Source organism: Gambusia affinis, linkage group LG09 (assembly GCF_019740435.1).
Source record: "Gambusia affinis linkage group LG09, SWU_Gaff_1.0, whole genome shotgun sequence".
NCBI lineage: Eukaryota > Metazoa > Chordata > Actinopteri > Cyprinodontiformes > Poeciliidae > Gambusia > Gambusia affinis.
Genome location: NC_057876.1, coordinates 6486893 through 6507114, shown reverse-complemented (window position 1 = coordinate 6507114; position 20222 = coordinate 6486893). Strand labels below are relative to the sequence as shown.

The window sequence follows — 20222 nt, the reverse complement described above, 5'->3', positions numbered from 1 at the left end:
AGGGTTTCACATTTCTGATGCATATTTTCTCATATTCACAAATAATTTATATTTTCACCAAAGGAATGCTCACATTTTATTTGGAGGATTAGTGGTTGTAAAGACACCGGCTTCCTCAGCGACAGCTACGGAAGCCCGGAATGGACACAAAGTTGGCACTTTTACTACACATTTGGCAAAAAAAAAGAAAACCAAAAATACACGCCGGTTTATGACTTAGGAAAATGCGTTGAAAATCCCGTCAAAACGGCTCTTTTGTTATTGTCTGTTGTAAGACTAACTTAAACGCATCATGGCGTTTATCCGGCTCACTGGCTGGTCCTTCTTACGTGTGACAGCGATCGAGCGGTTTGTGACGACTTGAATTTTCAGAGTTCAGAAGGTCTGCGTTTTCACGGGATTTTCGCCGTGTTTTAAGTCAAAAACCGGCATTTTTTTTTTTTTTTTATCTTTTCTCGCCAGACGTGTAGCAAAAGCAGCGATTTGTGGCTTTCCATCGCCTAATTTGGCTCTACGTCCTCTTGTGCGGTTAAGCAGGACAGCCGTCTGCTCAAATTAAAATGGTCCGGCATCTCGGGCTTGGTTATCCGCCTCCTGAATTCGTCGCTCGTGAAGTAGTACATGATCGGGTCGAAGGTGCAGTTCAGGCTGGCGAGGCAGAGCGTGATGATGTGGCTCCTCTGAATCGTGTTTTTGGTGGCGCAGTCATCCAAAGCGCCGGCTTTCACCAGGAAGTCCAGCGGCATGGTGATGTGATACGGTGCAAAGCACAGCAAGAAGACGACGGCGCAGCACAGCACCATCTTCAGTGCCCTCTGCTTCTCCCCAAAGTCTTGAACGCCCTCCGTCGTCACCTCTTTGAGGCTTAAAACTGTCAAAATTGAACAGGACACCACCACGATGAGGGGGATGATGAAGCCCAGCAGTTCCGCCAATATAATCAGGAGCGAGACTGATAAAATGTCGATGTGTTTCGTCGGCAGCTCTGAAAAACACTCCCCTGGGTGCCTTGGATTGTCCCTCAGCAAGGGGAAAGCTACGCAGGCCACGCAGACAAACAGCCAGCCGAGCGCGCATGTCAAAATGTCTCCTTTCTGCTTCACCTTGTACATCAGTGGGTTCACGGTGAGCTGGCAGCGACGCACACTGATCCACCCCAGGAAGTAGATGGAGGCGTACATGTTGACGTACTTGAGATAGAAGCTGAATAAGCAGAGAGGGTGACCGAAGGGCCAGTAGTTGTTCAAGTAGTAGTAGATCCGCAGAGGCAGCGACAGCACCTGAGGACAGAGGCAAAGTGTTCAGGAACAGCCGACGGAGGACGAGCACAAAGTTACGTGGACTATGAATGTGTTTAGAAAGATTCTTTGTCAACGGGGCAGTGTTGGCTGTTTTCCAGCCACATAGAATCAATTTACAGCACAATCAAGTAACTATGTTACCTTCCGTTGTTACGCATATCAAAGATGACTTAAAGGAAAGTTGACTTCATAATTTAACCTGGAAATTGGGCCTCTGTGTCTTTAAAAAAAACTTCTGCTCTTTCTGAAACTCCGCCTTCAGAAAGTAATCCCAACATGGCCCCTCCATTAGCTCCTTAGCAACGTTTTTGTGTTTATCATCATAGAGCCAGAATTTCAAAAAGGGATTGTCCTTGTTAAATGAAAGCCGGCCGGATTGTTACTTATTTTGAGCTCAACTGAAGAAAACTGAAAGAATATTTTTCCAGGTCATTCTTCATTTGAGAACACTCTGCGTATTTAGCCAAGTTTCTTACTCATTCTGCTGCATGTTGGCGCGCAAGACGTAACCGGCAGCATCCGGTTTAGTATTTTCTAAATAAAAGCTCCTCCCGGACTCAATACATAGAACAGCCATATTTAATTATTTCTTGCGCGGCCCGGTACCAATTGGTCCACGGACCGGTACCGGTCCGTGGGCCCGGTGGTTGGGGACCACTGCTTTAGAGTACAAGTTAAGTCATAAAATTAAAAGGAAAGCAGAAAGCCTGGAGGAGACGATCACTTTGTGTTGTTTTTGTTCCTGAAAATGAAGACACTCTGCAAACTGTGCATCTGTACAGCATTACAGCTCAGTTCATTAATTTGCTCCTATTTCTACTCTATCATTATTTAGCCGGAATTCAAATATCTCCATCCTATCTAGCTGATGATCTCACTTGATTACGAGTCACCAAAACAAAGTCACGCATGCTAACATTTTGTTGAACTGCCTTTAGCGTTGACTCAGACATTTGCAGTGATATTGTTTTGATACGCTTCTGTAATTTCACAAGACATATTTCCATCCCATTTTCTTTTCACCCAATGAATCCTGGCATTGTGGTCTTGGGATATGCTTTTCCTGGAAGAAAAGCATTTGTTGTTGGAGCAGCCTGGTTGTTTGGTACGTTCTGGTAGTTATCTGACCTCCTTTGGGTACGTAATGTTGCTGGACCGAATAGCAACCCCACTACCCTAAACCACAGACTTGTACATCAGACAATAAGCATCTAGAACAGAACAGAGCAAACCTGGACTCATCAAACCACTCCGCCTTGTCCCATTGCTCCTCAGTCCAGGCGTTAGTGCTCCTTTGCCAAGGGGAGCCCTTTTTCTCAGGGTTGCTTCACAGATGAATGTTTTTCTGACAGCTACACCGTTGTTCAATCCCAATCTCTTGAGTTCCCTTTTCATTGTGGAAGTGCTCTCTAAACATAACCTCGAGTTCTACGTTTGTTTTCCTTCCATTGGACGTGCCGCCAATCATCCAGGGTTTCTTTCCAACCACATATCTTCTTCCAGGACGATGGTTCCCAACTATGCTTCCAAGTTGTTCTTGGACGGGTTTCAGAGGAATTTCAGCCACTTCTACAATTTCCTGAGATGTTTTCTCAGCTTGCTGCCAATGATTTGACCCTTCTTAACCAGACTAACAACTCTTCCACCTATAGGGACCGCGTGTTTCAGCATCACAGGACATGGGAAACTACTATATGCATCAGTTGGGATTAAATAACTTCTTGCCAGCTTAAGTATAATCGCCCATGCAGGGATTATGTAATAGGAGGTGTGTGCGTGTTTGCATAGTTAAACCCAGGCGGTAACTACTTTTGACCAGGCAGTGTGTAACTGTTCCTTCTCGTTGTGCTGGACGCTGCAGGTCATTTCAGCTGATTTTAATTCTGCCTGGCTGGAATATTGAAATTTTTAGTCAGGAATTTATCGGCTGCAAATGTTAGCAGCAGTGCTTACAACATCTGACTTAAATCTGCCAAGTTTTAGTAGAGTTAATGCTCTGGTTCCTGTGCTGAGTTTAGTCGTGCAGAAAAGTCAGAATCTACAGACATTTCATAATTTATTCCTATCTGTGAGATAAGGGACAGTCAATCAAGGTGGTGCGACATAATAATTGTTTTTATAACAAAGGGTCATTAGAGTTTGTTGCTCCACTTTTTCAGCAACATGATGTTTGTGAAAATTTGTAAAATCCGCACTACACTTTAGCACAACTGCTTACTTTTCCTTTTTTAAAGTTAAAATGTGTTTTGGAAAATGACATAACCTCTTTTCTGCACCGTTAAATCTATCAGCAGATGATTCTTCTTTAAAATGCTGGTTAATGGGAGCAGTTTTAAAACAGTTTGTCACTACAAGAATATGGCAGTATTTATTGTATTCTATCCTTCCCAAAAAAAACAATGCTAAAGTCAAAGACCTCGCCGTAACCCTGAGAACGTGACAAAGAGGGTGATGTCACCGTCATACAGCGCTCACAGCACCTGCTGCAACAGGTACATGCAGAGGAGACATTGTGAATTTCATTTGCCTCCCAACGTGTCAGAATAAAATGTCGGCACTTTGCATGTTTCCCATTGCCACAATACCAAAATGTAACATGTACTTTTGTGGATTTATGAGACAGGCCAACATTGGCAAGTTTGTGAAATCAACTGTTTGCATTTTATTAAGGGGTACCCGAATAAAAGGAGCTGAAAACATATGCACACTTTTCCCATTTTTAATTTGTATAAGATTACCCAGAATCCCTTCCGTTTGACAACGTTGCACTCCCTTGGGTTGGTCTGTCACAGAAAAATCCCCAATGAAACACATTAAAGTTTGATGTTGCCTAAATGCAATTAAAAGGGGAGTTAGACTGCTTTTCCAAGACACTATATCTGGAGAGATGATGAATAAGATATGAATGTAAAAGCTGCGCAATCAAATTCTGAGTGAGTCCCGCTCCGTTTTGTTTCCCAATAATTCAGTTTTAAGTGTTTGTCGAAGCAATTCAGCTTCATTTCAGCTCCTTCGTCTGCTCTGAGCACTTAGGACAGAAAGTAGCCCTTTAAAAGCCACCAGCTAATGCTGCAGAGCCACTCATAGTCTGCTTTCTTCCAAAGCCCACAACACAATAGATAACTCCATTAAGAAGTCTTTATTCTGAAATACATCCGGAATATTCTGCCGCTAATCGTTTTCCTCCTTGGGTTTTATGCTTAGGGCCAACAATAACAACCACTTTTTACCTTGTTTCTAAAAGGCTTAGCTAACATCAGTTCATAATCGCTTCAGCTTAGGATTGCTAATGTCTAGAAGTGCCAATTTTAACAGTTAGTTCTTTCATTAGTTAGTATGTTAATCGATCTACTTGTTGTGTCCCATGTTGGTAACAGTAGTTGCCTTTCCGTTACTGATGTGGGCAAAGTTTTGTCAATATTTCGCTAATGCCGAAAAAAACACAGTGTTTCCATTAAATCAGAAACACATTTAAAATCACATGTATTCACGCTACAAGTCTTTAAAAACATGCCGCGCCACGATCCTCCACCTACTTCCCATTGTTGTCTTCTTCATGGTTCGCGTCAATGGCTGCATCCGGTTGTTGATCATGTGACTCGTGTGACGCGAAAAAAGTGTTTTTCTGTTGCTAAATCAACCAATTACGATACGGCCCAAAAAAAACAACACCTCATCCTAGCCCTCACCCAAAACATTTGAACAAAGAATGAAGAGTTTTCTCCATATTGCCGTGTTTCCACTGGGCAAATTTGTTTCCGGAATATCATATTGTTCAATTAAAACGTCAACGGAAACTTTAAGGGCATAATCAAAAGATTAGTTTACATTTTAATTTGGCAGTGGTATGAATAGTTTTGATCTTAAATCATTATCTATTTCTTGTTCTTGCTCTTAGATGATGGCACAGCTGTTCTTAATCGTTGAAATAGGTCTGTACTGTATGTCCACGTCTTCATCTTATTGTGTTTGTATCTTGCACTCGCTGCACTTCTGCTTTCAAATTTCCCTTAGGGGACAATAAAGTATATCTGTATTTGCGCATACACATAATGTCTTATTATCCTATCTAGATATCTTATAACATCACATAAACCGGATTGGCAGAGCTCTTGTTGACTATCCTCATGGGTACAGAGTTAAATGTTATCCACTACACACAGACAGATGATGTGACCAGAGGGAAGGAGGAAGTCAGAAGGAGCGGGGCGGCGTTACCTGAAGCAGATCGGCCAGAGCGAGGTTCATCATGAACACCACAGCCCTCTTGGTTTCCCGTATGTAGATCCTAAACACCCACAGAGCCAGGACGTTTCCCAGCAAGCCCGGTGCCAAGATGATGCTGTACACCACAGCATAAACTTGGTGCTGGAACTCTTGCAGAGTGACTTCCGCAGAGCAGTTGTTCTGGGGATCAGAGCTGTTATTCATCTTAAAGATACGAGGACGTCTGCAGGAGGCTGGTATCAGAAAAGCTGCCTTTGGTTTGATGAACGTTCAATCCGGGCTCCCATGCTGTCCGTTGTGGCGAAAGGAGTCCATGCAGCGAGCCGTATTCCCGGGAACTTCTCAGCAGCTTTTTCAGACGAGAGGAACGACGACTTCAGGGGAGCTTCGTGTCCAACACTGATAGTTTGCAGGTCTTCGGTTTAGTAGAGGATAGTCTGACGAAAGAGATGAGAGTGAGTGGGTTGAAAGGAGACAAGTCTAAAATCTAACTAAGGATCTTGGTTGCGCTGTCGCCAAAGCAGAAACATAGTTTGTCTCCGCCTGGGGTTTATAACTGGCCTTGTGTCCTAGAGAGCACATAAAGTGAACGTCACTGAACAGAGTTATAACTTTGTTGAAACAGCTGAACTGGCCCTGCCTCCTAACATCCACTGATAGATGAAACGCACTCGATGGTTCTGTCAGCCTCGATTGGCCACAGGATTTGCATACAGCCCAGCAGACCATCAGGTTGTCAGAAAGAGCCCTTTCAATGATCAAACACTGATGTCATTGTCCTACATACTGAAGTTTTCCTTGAATTCCTAACATCTGTTCATCCTGAGAAAGTCCTTTATCAGGGTCCTGTCCAGTAAGTTAAGCAAACTCAAAAGAGATGTAGATGTTACATACTCTCACACTTCTCTATCTGCACAACAAGCCAAAGTCAGCCTTCGTCAAGTGTCTAAGCACCAGCGAAACCACGTTAGCATAGACAAAACATGCGCGTGGTTAGCGGGACATGCAACGCTACCCTGAACCCGCACAGTCTGATTCGATGGGGATCTCTTCTGTGGGAAACACGCCCAACAGGCGCTCTGATACGTGAGGGGATAAAAGCAAGCGAAACTTTCAGATGACATTTCACAGAGAAGAGCTGCAGATGTTCACCGCCCCAGGAAACAGTAATAACTAGCTTTCTGTAGACGCTTGTGGGTGTTGCTGTATGTGAAGTGCACAAGTTAAGATCATTTAAACTTGATGCTCTTCACTTATTTCATTGTCTCTCTTCATTTAAGCAGGAACCACTGTAGTCTCAGGGTTGTAGGTACGTTTCTAAGCATACGCGTTCTACAACTGATTTGTTAAATTGAGCTCAGCTTTTGAAAAAACAAGATTAATCACAGATAATTAATGATTTACCTAGGAGTCGAAAGAGAGAAAGGTGGAGAGCAGGGCAGGGAAAAGAGCATACAAAGAATACAAGAGAACACTCCTGAAGTTTGTCTCTACACCTTCAGAAAGAGAAGAAAACAAAACCAAGAAGCCACAACAATAAACAGCATATCTACATAGAGTAACAATTGTGACATCGCTAAAAAGTACATGATACAAGTTACCACAAGGTGTATTTAGTGACAGCCGCAATCTAATCGAGAGAGTCTCTCAGGAAATTTCATTAAATATTTTAAGAATTACAAAGGCAGCTACATTTATGGGTTACAACAATTATCAGTTTAATTGATTAACATGATAATATTTAATCAAATGAAACTGTTATTAATCCGAGGCATTAAAAACCTCTGGTTAATTCAACATCTATCACATTACAATGCTGTGTCTTACACTTTTATAAGCAGGTACTAAATAAAAGCAGAGATTTTTTTTTTTTTTACCACAGAATAAAATCTTCAATGTAATAAGAAATCACATTTTGTATCATAGTTGCATGGTTTCTCACTGAATCAAACTACCATTTTTTAAATCTTGTACCAATAGTATTGCCGTACTTGAAGAGTGTGAGCATGTTTAACTTTGCTCTGGTTTAACTTTGCTCTGATTCGTATTTAAATAGCCCTGGGTGTAGTACTTACATCTTTCAGTGTCATACTTACCTATTAATAAATGTTCTGTCTCAAGTTGATTTAGTGACATGACTTTTGTCAAACTTGCTGGCAACACGTGTGTTAGCTTGTTCGATTTCTCAGGTTATCGTTATTAAAGAAGACGCAAAATGTTTCTAAAAGCTTGACGAGAATCTGCGTTGTTAAAAGCAAGTTGGGATTAAAAACTAGTACTGTGCAGTAATTAGAGTTTGTTTTTTTTTTGTTTAGCTGACAAACTGCTGCTTTCTGCTGTGTGTGCTTGAGCCACCAGCACACTGAAAAAAACAACAAAAAAAAACTCTCCAAGGTAGCAAGTTCCCACACACCAAGGACATCCCCTGGAAAACGGCCTCTGGTTCATTCATCTACAGGTTGTTTGACTGCTGCAGCCGGCTTCCTGATCACTTCAGATAAAGTTTGTGAAGTCTGTGTGGAAGTTTCCGTGCTTATGTAGAGGGGTGAATAATAAGCTATTAGTGAATAAAAAACCAAGTAGAAAAAGGACACCCCAACATTATTTTTCATTTTTGTAATAAGTTAGATAGTTTTGTTTCATTTCGTCCGTGCAATTCCGCGCGCGGCCGCTAGGGACGCTGTCGCGTTCGTGGTGTAGAAAGGACTGAGCACACAAGAAGAATAAATCTTCCTGTTATGCTGACGGAAGCTCAACGTGTGTGTCTCATCTTTTCTATACCGCAGGTTAGTAAAAATGTATTATAATACATACACATTGATGTCCTTCGGGAGTTAAAGAGATTATTGAATCGAATTGTTGACTACTGAGTCATTTTGTCCGGTTTGTGTTTAATATTGTGTAAAAAACGGGACACAGTTCTGTTTGCTGGGGCATGCTAATGCTAGCGGACTTTGGTTTTTATGTATTAAGCTAGCTGAGAAGCGACTGAAGCACTGCTGATTTTATATTGAACTGGGCATGCTAATGCTAGCGGACTTTGGTTTTTATGTATTAAGCTAGCTGAGAAGCGACTGAAGCACTGCTGATTTTATATGGAACTGGTTTGATGCACCCTTTATTTTTCAGTTCTGTATCTATTTATCTGGCAGATACAAGAAATTCTTACTGTTGTAAGAAAGATGCTTGGACATTATAAAATGTTTTATCTGTGTAGAATAGGTCTTGAAGGATATTAAAATATCATAAAACAAATTCATGCACTTTTATTTGAATTGTTAAAAAAAAGCAAATATTTGACAATGTGTTCATTGTACTGAAGAAGAATAAATCTTCCTGTTATGCTGACGGAAGCTCAACGTGTGTGTCTCATCTTTTCTATACCGCAGCACCACACGTTGAGGGAAGATCATCATACACATTACCCTCAGCCCTCCAAGGTTGCAGGGTAACAAATTTGGGGGCTCGTCCGGGATAGCGCCTCCTGCCGGCTTGGTGCTATCCAACAAAGAACCGTGGGATCCTGACTTCATGTTCCACAAGCTGATTACCTAAGGGCAAGACTTCAGGTATCCAGAGATGACGACGCTACATAAGCTTCAGTGGGAGATCCAGCAGCTACTTCACCAACTGATTGATGACGCCAGAAGAGATCTGCTTCACCAGCTAGCAGTATTATGCCAAGATGAGGTGGGAGAAGACGCCCAGGGGAGGAGTCGTCCGAGGTGGAACTCTTTGACTTCATTGTTGACTTTTTGAGAAGTAAACAATTGAGGAGTCTGGAGGACCAAGGGATGTCGCGCCTGCTGGTGTTTCGGGACCTCATTGATGAACTGCAGTCAGCCGAAGAAGCAAAGAATCTGCATCATTCAGTGAATGAAGAAGAAGCTGCATCGGTGAATGAGACTGAGCAGACTGTAGCAGCATCCGTGTCGAGTAAGACAGTGTCACCACCAGTTGTTGCTGATCAGGTAACCGGGTTAGTAAAATTGACAGATGTTGCTGCATTACTCCCACGAAGAGAATTTCGTATTCATGCTGGTCAGATCTCAGATTCTGATTCAGATGTGAGCTTTAACTGTTTGTGTAAGCAAATTGATGAAGGATTGAGTGAAGGTTACACTGAGGCTGAGATTATTAGAACAGTTCTCAGAATAATTAAACCGGGTACATTTAAAGACATGCTAATTACAAAAGATAGTCTGACTGTAACTGAGCTGAAGCGTTTTCTCAGAGCGCATCTTAAAGATAAGAGCAGTACTGAATTATTTCAGGAACTGAGCAACGCAAGACAACATGATAAAGAAGGTCCACAACAGTTTATGTATAGACTGATGGGGTTAAAACAGCGTGTGCTCTTTGCTTCTAAAGTAAGCACAGGTTTCCAGTATGACAAGAAATTAGTTCAGGGAGTGTTCCTACATTCACTCTACCAGGGGATACATGAAAAATATTCATATGTCCGACGAGACCTTAAACCCCACCTTTCAGATGAAAAGGTCACTGATGACGTTATCCTAGAAGTGATAACAAAGTCAGTAGGTGAAGACACAGAGAGGCAGAATAGACTAGGTCAGGCTCTCAAATCAAAAGCAGTCAGCGTCAGTACAGTGCAGATGGATAAGAAAAGTCAGAATGCAGTTCAGATGCAGGCAGAAGTCCAAGCTAATCTGCCATACAAGAGCTAACAGCACAAGTTTCATCACTGACCAAGAGTTTAGAGAAAGCCTTAACACCTATGGTTAGTTCAGGGACTGAAAACATTCACCCACATTTCTCACACCAAAAACAGCCAGTAAAGTCAGAAGCTAAACGAAGATGTCAGCAATGTGTCTCCCAAGGAAAGGACAGCTGTAGCCACTGTTTCAAGTGTGGGAAAGAGGGACACAGAGCGGTTGGCTGTCTGATGAAGAACAATCTGTCGGGAAACTGGACGAGGTCGCTGGGGCGGACCACCAGTGATCAGAGAGAATGCAGAGTCCCATCCCACTCCAAAGCTGCATCTTCAAGAGGGCACACCATACTCCAACAGGCCCATCAAACAAAACAACTCCACTAAGCAGAAACATGTTGCACAGCTGATTGGTGGTAGATGCACTGTGACATGCCAACTAAATGGGGTCAAGTTGCAGATGCTATTGGACAGTGGGGCACAAGTGAGCATAGTGGAGAAGTCATGGGTACAGAAAGCTCTACCAAATGTAACAATCCAACCACTTGAGAGTTTACTACCAGAACACCCTCTCAAAGTCACAGCAGCTAATGGAACAGAGGTGCCATTTGATGGGTGGATAGAAGTCCTGCTCGAGATCAAAAGCCTCAAGTATGGTTCAGTTGCTCTTTACGTTCCATTGCTTGTAAGTCAAGAGAGTGTAAGCAGCCCTTTGCTAGGCTTTAATGTGATACAAGAAATCATAATGGGAAACACTGACCAGACAAACAACATCAACTTGGTGGACTTACTGTCAGAGGCTTTGAGAATCCAAAAAAATAGTGTTGAAACTCTAGTCTCTGTGGTTTGCACTATGCCATCTCAGAAAGAATCAAAGAGTTCAACAGTGAGAGTTGGAAAGAAGGGCCTTAATGTTCAAAGTGGCCAAATCTGTGAAGTGAAATGTCGTATCAGAACTTTTCCAGGAGGAGGAGTAATGTTGTTTGAACCAGACATACAGAGCGTCGTGCCGGACGGGTTGGAATTATTCCCTGCTCTGGTTGACGTACCTGTTGGCGCTTCAAAAATGGTGAGAATTCCAGTTCAGAATTCAACCAACCATGACATTTTCTTACCTCCAAGGGTAGCTTTAGGAGTCATTGAGGAAATTGATGGAATGAAACCTGTAAACATCTCTCCATCATCTCATAAACATGTCAGTGGACAAGATGATCCACTTTTGTGCACCACCCATGTGAACTCATTAAATGATGGGGACTCCACTCAAAAGAGAAACCATACACCTGCTCATTCACAAGAGAAATGGCATCCAAATGTCAACCTGAATCATCTCTCTGAGCACGAACAGGACATAGTACGCCAAATGTTGTATGAAGAATCAGATGTGTTTGCGTCTGAAGAAGGCGACATTGGATGCATTCCTGGGTTACAGCTCCAGATTACCACGACAGATAACACCCCTGTCCAAAAAAATTATAACTCCATTCCTCGACCATTGTATAAAGAGGTCAAAGATTATATTTCCAACCTTTTGGATAGAGGGTGGGTCAGAAAGTCAGTTTCAGCCTACTCCTCACCTGTTGTCTGTGTGCGAAAGAAAGACCACAGTCTGCGTCTTTGTGTTGACTTCCGTGAGCTCAACCGTAAAACCATTCCTGATCGCCATCCACTACCACGCATCCAAGATCTATTGGACAGTCTTGGAGGAAATTCATGGTTCTCCATTTTGGACCAAGGAAGTGCATATCACCAAGGGTTTGTGAGTGAGGAGTCAAGGCATCTGACAGCATTTAGCACACCTTGGGGTCTCTACGAATGGATAAGGATTCCATTCGGACTGACAAATGCTCCAGCTGCATTCCAGAGATGTATGGAAGGTGTATTAGAAGGCATCAGGGATGAGTGCTGCGTACCTTATTTAGATGATGTCCTCTGTTACTCAAAAACATTTGAGGAACATGTGGACCATCTTAGACAGGTTTTCTGCAGAATGCGACAACATGGCATCAAACTTCGACCAGCCAAATGCGAGCTTTTCAAGAGACAAATTCGTTATCTTGGACGAATGGTCTCAGGAGAAGGCGTCCAGATTGACCCAAAAGATTTGGAAGCTGTAATAGCTCTGAAGGAGAAGAAGCCTCACACAGTTGGAGAAGTTCGGACATTGCTAGGCTTCCTTAGTTATTATCGATCTTTCATCCAAGATTTCTCACGACTGGCGAGACCTCTGTTTGAACTCCTTCAAAGCTCAACTGACACAAGTAAGACCAACAAGCTCCAGACTTCTAAGGGTCGAGGTTGTAAAATTAAAGAAAACACAGGTCAGCTCCCCTCTCGCACACCTGTGACATGGACGACTGAACATCAAACTGTGCTGTCCAAGCTTGTGGAGATGCTGATTAATCCGCCCATCTTAGCCTACCCTGACTTTGATTGTCCATTTGTTTTGCATACAGATGCATCAAATGAAGGACTCGGAGCAGTCTTGTATCAGTCCCAAAACAACAAGCTGCGCGTTATTGGCTATGGATCTAGGACTTTAACACCTGCTGAACGAAACTATCACCTCCATTCTGGTAAACTTGAGTTCCTAGCACTCAAGTGGGCCATTTGTGATAAGTTTCGAGACTATCTGTATTATGCACCAACATTCACGGTCTATACAGACAACAATCCCCTGACCTATGTTTTGACTTCTGCCAGGTTAAATGCTGTAGGTCATAGGTGGGTTGGGGAATTAGCCGACTTCCACTTTGATATCAAGTATAGACCGGGGAAGAGAAATGCTGATGCAGATATGTTGTCCAGATACCCAGTAGGCCTTGAACAGTACATGAAGGATCATACTGAGACAGTGTCTCCTGAAGTTGTGTCTGCAGTGTGGCAAGGCAACAAAGCAACAAAAAGCAATGATGTTCCCTGGGTTGCTGCATTACAACTTACGGATGAAAATGATGAGACTGACCTACCGGATAGTGTCATGACCATTATGCCTGAAAACATCAGAGCAGCACAACAAGAAGATACAGCTATTAAAGAGATTGTATCATTGAAACAAAGAGATTGGAGTCCAAATGAAAAGGATAAAAGAAACATGTGTAAAGAAACAAGGAGACTGTTGTACGAGTGGAACAAGTTAGTCGTGGAAAACGGACTACTTTTCCGGAAAACAGAACTAAACAGACAGCTAGTTCTCCCCGAAAAACTCAAACCACTAGTGTTAAAGAGCTTGCATGACGATATGGGCCATGTCGGTCCTGACAAGGTGATTCATCTTGCTCGAGAACGCTTTTACTGGCCGAACATGCAACAAGACATTGAGGATTATGTGACCAAGAGATGTCAATGTATTAAACAAAAACATCCCAATGTCCCACAGAGAGCTCCAATGGGATCCATCACAACTAGTGCGCCATTTGAGTTGGTCTCTATTGATTATTTGCATTTAGAGCCAAGCAAAGGAGGATACGAGTATATCCTGGTTGTCTCTGACCATTTCACTCGATTTGCACAAGCTGCACTAACGAGAAACAAATCCGGAAAGACAGCAGCTGAAAAGATATTTCAAGATTTCATTCCTCGTTTTGGGTACCCAGAGAAACTACATCATGATCAGGGACGTGAGTTTGAGAATAGCTTATTCCAAAGATTACAACAACTCTCTGGAATCTCTCACTCACGCACCACTCCCTATCATCCTCAGTGCAATCCAGTGGAACGACTGAACCGGACGCTTCTCCAGATGTTGCGCACCTTACAAGAGGAGAAAAAGAGTGAATGGAAAGATCATCTTCCACAAATCGTGCATGCTTATAATTGCACAAGGCATGAAGCGACAGGATACTCGCCTTTCTTCCTATTGTATGGCAGAGCTCCACGTCTACCAGTCGATTTGCTCTTTGGCACCAGGAGAGAGACTGAAGACCGCAACCATCAAACCTTTGTTAAAAAGTGGGCTGAAAGGATGCGTGTGGCTTACCAAATAGCTGCCCAGAACAGTCAAAAGTCTTCAGCTAAAGGCAAAAAGCAATATGACAGACGTGCCAGAGGTGTCGCCCTCCAGGCAGGTGATAGAGTCCTGGTCAAAAACCTTTCGGAAAGGGGAGGTCCAGGTAAACTCCGCTCATACTGGGAGCAGGCAGTGTACCGTGTGATCGAAAGAGTGAGGGATGGACCTATCTACAAAGTGCAGCCAGAGAGAGGTAACAAAACCATGCGTGTGCTTCACAGAAACCTGCTGCTGCCTGTCAATGACCTACCTCTGGAGGATGAACTTCCTGTGAGAGAACAGACAAAACAGAAAAGTAAGCGACAAACTGAAAGATGTGAGAATGAACCTGAAATGAATGACTCTGATGTTGAAGAAGAAGAGTTTACTTACCATTATAACCTCCGGAACAGAATTCCGTGTTATGGATTTGTAAACCCACAACAACTACAGTCAAACCAAACTCAAAATCTTGAACAAGGACATGTGACAAGACAGAATCCAGAAAATCAAAATAATCTGCGTGCAACGGCTGAAGAATTCTGTCCCTCCGGAAGAGAAGGAACTGTCACTAACAGAAATGCTTCTGAAACTGGAGAAAGATCTGAAATGTGTGAAAGAGATCAGGATCAGATGGAGATGGATGAGACCAGAGTGGAAAATGATATACGGAGATCAGAGAGAAGAGGGAGACCAACAGAAAGACTAACATATGAGACACTGGGCCAGCCATCATATAGCTGTTGGAGTGCAGGTGTTAGTCCATTGCTGTTCAACCAACCCTTCACAATGACACCTGGTCTACTGCCATTTCCCTATATTCCATATCCACATCCACATGTGTATCAACAGTACACTCCCATACAGTGAGCCTCACACAAGAAATAGTTAATGTCAGGAGACATTTTTTTTAAGTGAGGGAGAGTGTAGAGGGGTGAATAATAAGCTATTAGTGAATAAAAAACCAAGTAGAAAAAGGACACCCCAACATTATTTTTCATTTTTGTAATAAGTTAGATAGTTTTGTTTCATTTCGTCTGCGGTAATCACACATGTTGCTTAGGGACGCTGTCGCGTTCGTGGTGTAGAAAGGACTGAGCACACAAGAAGAATAAATCTTCCTGTTATGCTGACGGAAGCTCAACGTGTGTGTCTCATCTTTTCTATACCGCAGGTTAGTAAAAATGTATTATAATACATACACATTGATGTCCTTCGGGAGTTAAAGAGATTATTGAATCGAATTGTTGACTACTGAGTCATTTTGTCCGGTTTGTGTTTAATATTGTGTAAAAAACGGGACACAGTTCTGTTTGCTGGGGCATGCTAATGCTAGCGGACTTTGGTTTTTATGTATTAAGCTAGCTGAGAAGCGACTGAAGCACTGCTGATTTTATATTGAACTGGGCATGCTAATGCTAGCGGACTTTGGTTTTTATGTATTAAGCTAGCTGAGAAGCGACTGAAGCACTGCTGATTTTATATGGAACTGGTTTGATGCACCCTTTATTTTTCAGTTCTGTATCTATTTATCTGGCAGATACAAGAAATTCTTACTGTTGTAAGAAAGATGCTTGGACATTATAAAATGTTTTATCTGTGTAGAATAGGTCTTGAAGGATATTAAAATATCATAAAACAAATTCATGCACTTTTATTTGAATTGTTAAAAAAAAGCAAATATTTGACAATGTGTTCATTGTACTGAAGAAGAATAAATCTTCCTGTTATGCTGACGGAAGCTCAACGTGTGTGTCTCATCTTTTCTATACCGCAGCACCACACGTTGAGGGAAGATCATCATACACATTACCCTCAGCCCTCCAAGGTTGCAGGGTAACACTTAGAGTCGGCCTCTTTCGAAAATGAGCTGAACAAGTTTGAGGGGGTGTGAAGTGACTAATAGGGCGAGCCAAGAGAATAAACAAAACCTCTGCTGCCCAGGGTTTTGAAGTGCTCTTTTTTTGGGAGGGGGGGATACAGTGGACAGGGAGAGGATTAGAGCTAGAGATAAAATCTGCTTGTTGGGGTTTCACTGTGTCTCAGTTCACTTTCTGGCTGGTAAGATGTTTAATATCAAATCAGAACAAAATGGCTCAATAAGAGGTAAGTAAAGCTTTAAACTTGATCAGTTATTAGAACAAGAAAAATAAATACAAAATCTCTAAAGTATTTAACATAAACAAATTCAAGCTGGCATTTTCAGTAACTCTCAAAATTGGAGACACTTAGGTCCCAAACTATTCATACTCCTGCCAGATTTATTTAAAAGATTATTTTCATTCAGTCAAGTTGTACAGGCGGAATAATTTAGCAATAATAATAATACTAATAATAATAATAATAATAATAATAATAATAATAATAATAATAATAATAATAATAATAAGATCCTTTTTAATATTCAGTGGGGAAAGAAAATGTCAATTGACGTCAAAGTAGTCAAACCGTTCTTTTAACCGTTCTCTACCAAATCAAAATGGCGCCGGGTGTCATGGCTTGCCGTCCCTCACTCTCTCAGTCCTGAAATGTTTCTTTGAGATGTCTCTACGAGTGATAAATACCCGCTCGTTGCCGGTGTGTGAGCGACGGACTCTTCCCAACGTCCGTGACTCGCTGCTGATGCTTCCTTCGCGCCGGACAGCGGACCCGTGTCGTCGCGACCCAACCGTGGATTCTTTCGAAACGGAACACCTGGACAAGTAAGTGGTCGCGTGGGTATGCCGGCGCTCTGGAAAGCGTGAGCGGATCAGATCTCAGGACGTCCTCAAACACGAATTCACGTCTATGCTCAAACAGCGTTACCTCCTTCCTTTTCCACTGACGCCATCGGCTCGGTTGCCCTTGAATTGTTGGTAACCTAGGCAACGGGACTTGGCGCTCTTAAACGCATGGTCGATATCTGTGCTGCCTACTTGTTTGATACTTATCATCAGCTGGACCTTTTGTTCTTAACTTAGGTTACGATGTGGTTCTAATCAAAGTGGTTTATCACCCAGCTAAATATTGTGATATTTTTAATTTCTGAATTTTCAGACTTTCTGTCATTCTGTCGTTGCTCATTATTACATAATGACAATTTAATAGTCGGGGATTTTTATGTTCACTTATTGTTGTGAGGATAAACCAGCCAACATGTAAGGGACACCTCAATTACTTAATCCCAGGCTTCTGAAAGGGGAAAATGCCCCCTATGTCCTCTGGTCACTCAATTGAACCAATAAAAGAACCTTATTTATTGGCTCAAAGAGGAAATCAACTATCTGAGGCAAAATTGGAGAAAGTCCAAACGCCGCTGACGATGATCTCGATTAGGTCTAATTCTGTGGGCTTGTTGGCAACTTATTTCTGAAATCTCATTATGAGTCATTAAACCCTCTTTGTTTTTCCGTTTTCTTACATATGCGTTTTTGTCAAGAAATGTATATATTTTCTTTTGTGTTTTCCATAAACATGCATTTTCATCAGGAAACTTAGATATTTTGTTTTGTCTTTTTCTTATACAAGCGTTTGTTCTTTTGTCGTTGCTTTGTCTCCTTTTCCTACTTCTCCTTGTGCAGCGTTGTCATCAAGAAATGTTAAATGCAAATGAAGGACGGCTTCATCAGCCTTCTGCTGATTGGTTGGTTAGCATCACACTTTATTTAGCTGGAAGACAGATGGCTAGCAGCTTAGCAACTATTAGAAAATAACGCTTTAACTCTCGACTTTATTATTTTTCTTGTGGATTAGTTACACAGGCAGATGTTTCAAAGCTTTTATGTGTAATAATTAGGACTTGTTTGGTTACAGCTAATGAAAACATAGCACTTAAGATTAGAATATCACACCAGCAGTGAAAAATATGTTGAATACCTTCTTAAACATTATTTTCAAAAGGTAGTCTTAATCTAATTTAGAACCCGTTCTAATTGATGAAATATCACTGTACTGTTTTTGTCAGAGGCATGGCGTCTCTGCACCACACTGTAATTAATATTTCTATTGTGTGCGTATGTTTTCGGATGTTCAAATGTTCATATGTTTTCAAATATTCAGTTTATGAACTCAGATTTGAGCTGGAGATCTTTTATTCCACCCAAGATCTGTCTCAGGTGGCCGTTGTGTTGCACTTTGACGTTCACGTTCTGAACATCCTTCTTCGACCTATTTTTGTGCGTCTGATTTTCGGTAATCGGGCCAAATGTAAGACCACGTTCACACAAGCAGGTCTTTTAATTTTTCTGGCATGGTCGTTTGTGCTACTGATTAAAATCGACCGCAATGAGACCTCTGTGTGGACGGTTTACGACCCCAAAGCGATCCGCGTGCGCTGCAGAGAAACGTTGCGCAGGAGCACGTTATTTATGAAAGCAATCATGGATGAATGGAGCCGTTTGTGGATGGATTTTTAAAGTTTACTCAGCATTTGCAGCTCACAGTATTATTACAGGATTATAACAGGAGTATAGCTACTAAAAAGAGAGCAACGGCTTTTTCTGGAGGGCTAACAAATTTTGTAGAGAAGTCTGTTTGGATGTGTAGTCAGAACCAAAAGTGGCAGGATTTGTGACATGATGCGCTGTAGTGCTACAGACTCCTCTCACAAGTTCATAATCATAATTTTCAGCCACTGTTTAAGTCCCGGTTCATTTTATACCTCTGACCTTCTCATGACTTGTTGTCCAGTTATTTTCACTTTTACAGTTACTGTCTACTTGAAGTAGTCGTTACATTAACTCAACTGGCTTTCATTTCCTCTTTGAGTTTTGCTGTGAATTTGAACGTCTGAGCAGTCTGTCAAAACCGGTGACGGGTGGCAGCCTCTCGCTAACGTATCGTGACCAAACCGTGCTCGTCTGTCTGTGACAGTTATTGATTTTATTCTGAGACGGGCTTTCAAACGGAGAGCTTTGAGTCAAAGGTCAGGTATAAAGTAGAAGGCGATAAATACCTTGGGGTTGAAGCGTTTCAGTCCAGAGATCTTGCCGATGGAAACATCAGTTTCATCAGCTGTGATTCACCTCTCTGTGGGCGGCTGTAGGGGTTACACCGGTTCCATGCAGTCATGATCAGCGGCGTCAAATAAAGAGCAAGGGAACCCGGGTCCTTCCACGTGAGAGCTGTACGAAACGGACAAAACACGTGACAGTCCTGATGAAGCACACTCCCGACTGGACACAGAGTAACACAGGCGCCCTGTTCAACAGAGCAGGCGTTCCTCACTTTGGAGAAACATACGAGATCCCCCACGAGACGTGACTCCACGCTCCAAGCATCCCAGCTGCTTCGCACAACTAATTTCATAACACAACTAAAAGAACATTTATGGCCACTCTCACCTCTCCCTCCTCAAACGTTTACGTCGTCTCAGCATCAAAAAGAAGAAGGGTGAAGCATCAGCTCCTTTCTCGCTCGCCCCGTCTCCAACGTGCCAACCCCACCGGTTTTCTCACCTAAGTTTCTGAAACACTTTAAGTGCGTCTGTAATTTCCTGTTATTTTCTCATTTCATTGTTGCTGTGCGTTTGGTGTCTGTCTCTATCTGTCTCCAGGATGAAATGGGGATTTTTAGCACACACACACAGAGGACTTCCTGTGTAGTGAGAAGAGGAGTGGCTTGCTTTTTTTTTTTTCTAACACTACTAGTTCTGCTATTGTGTTCTTTGAAAGGAGTTTTGTGTGGATTGGACTCACTCACACTTATACTTGACTCCATTCAGCACCTCAAAAAGAGCAAACTTAAAAATCTTATTTCAGAAATGTTAGAAGGTGTTATTTTCTGACACGTTCAAACGGATTGACAGCAGGAAGATAGGCAGTGGGTGCATTATTCTGTGTTTCCAGGGGTGGGCTGAACTTATTTTGATGTCGGAGGCGGTTTGGCAAATTTGAAAAAAAATTTTTTTTGTTTAGCAGATGCCTGAGAGGAGCAGGTGGGCGTGTGTGTGTGTGGGGGGCCCAGACCCAAACGGTTATCGCTTTTCAACGCATCTACAGCAGCTGCCAACTTCAACCACGCTCTCTGAGAGGAAATGCAATGAAGGAAGATGGAA

The 20222-nt window shown here is 42.3% G+C and overlaps 1 protein-coding gene across 2 annotated transcripts; it reads right to left on the bottom strand.

The window, feature by feature from the left end:
• Positions 1-63: 63 nt before the first annotated feature.
• On the bottom strand, positions 64-19722 carry gpr174 (G protein-coupled receptor 174). Of its 2 annotated transcripts, XM_044127527.1 has the most exons (4): positions 19510-19722; positions 19122-19290; positions 5520-5965; positions 64-1280 (listed from the first exon to the last, which is right to left on the bottom strand). In XM_044127527.1, exons 3-4 carry the CDS (start codon positions 5730-5732, stop codon positions 501-503), a joined length of 993 nt encoding a protein of 330 aa, XP_043983462.1. In that variant the 5' UTR covers positions 5733-5965; positions 19122-19290; positions 19510-19722; the 3' UTR covers positions 64-500. The 2 variants fall into 2 exon arrangements, with proteins under 2 accessions (XP_043983462.1, XP_043983461.1); XM_044127526.1 differs by lacking the exons at positions 19122-19290; positions 19510-19722 and adding an exon at positions 16753-17054.
• Positions 19723-20222: the final 500 nt, after the last annotated feature.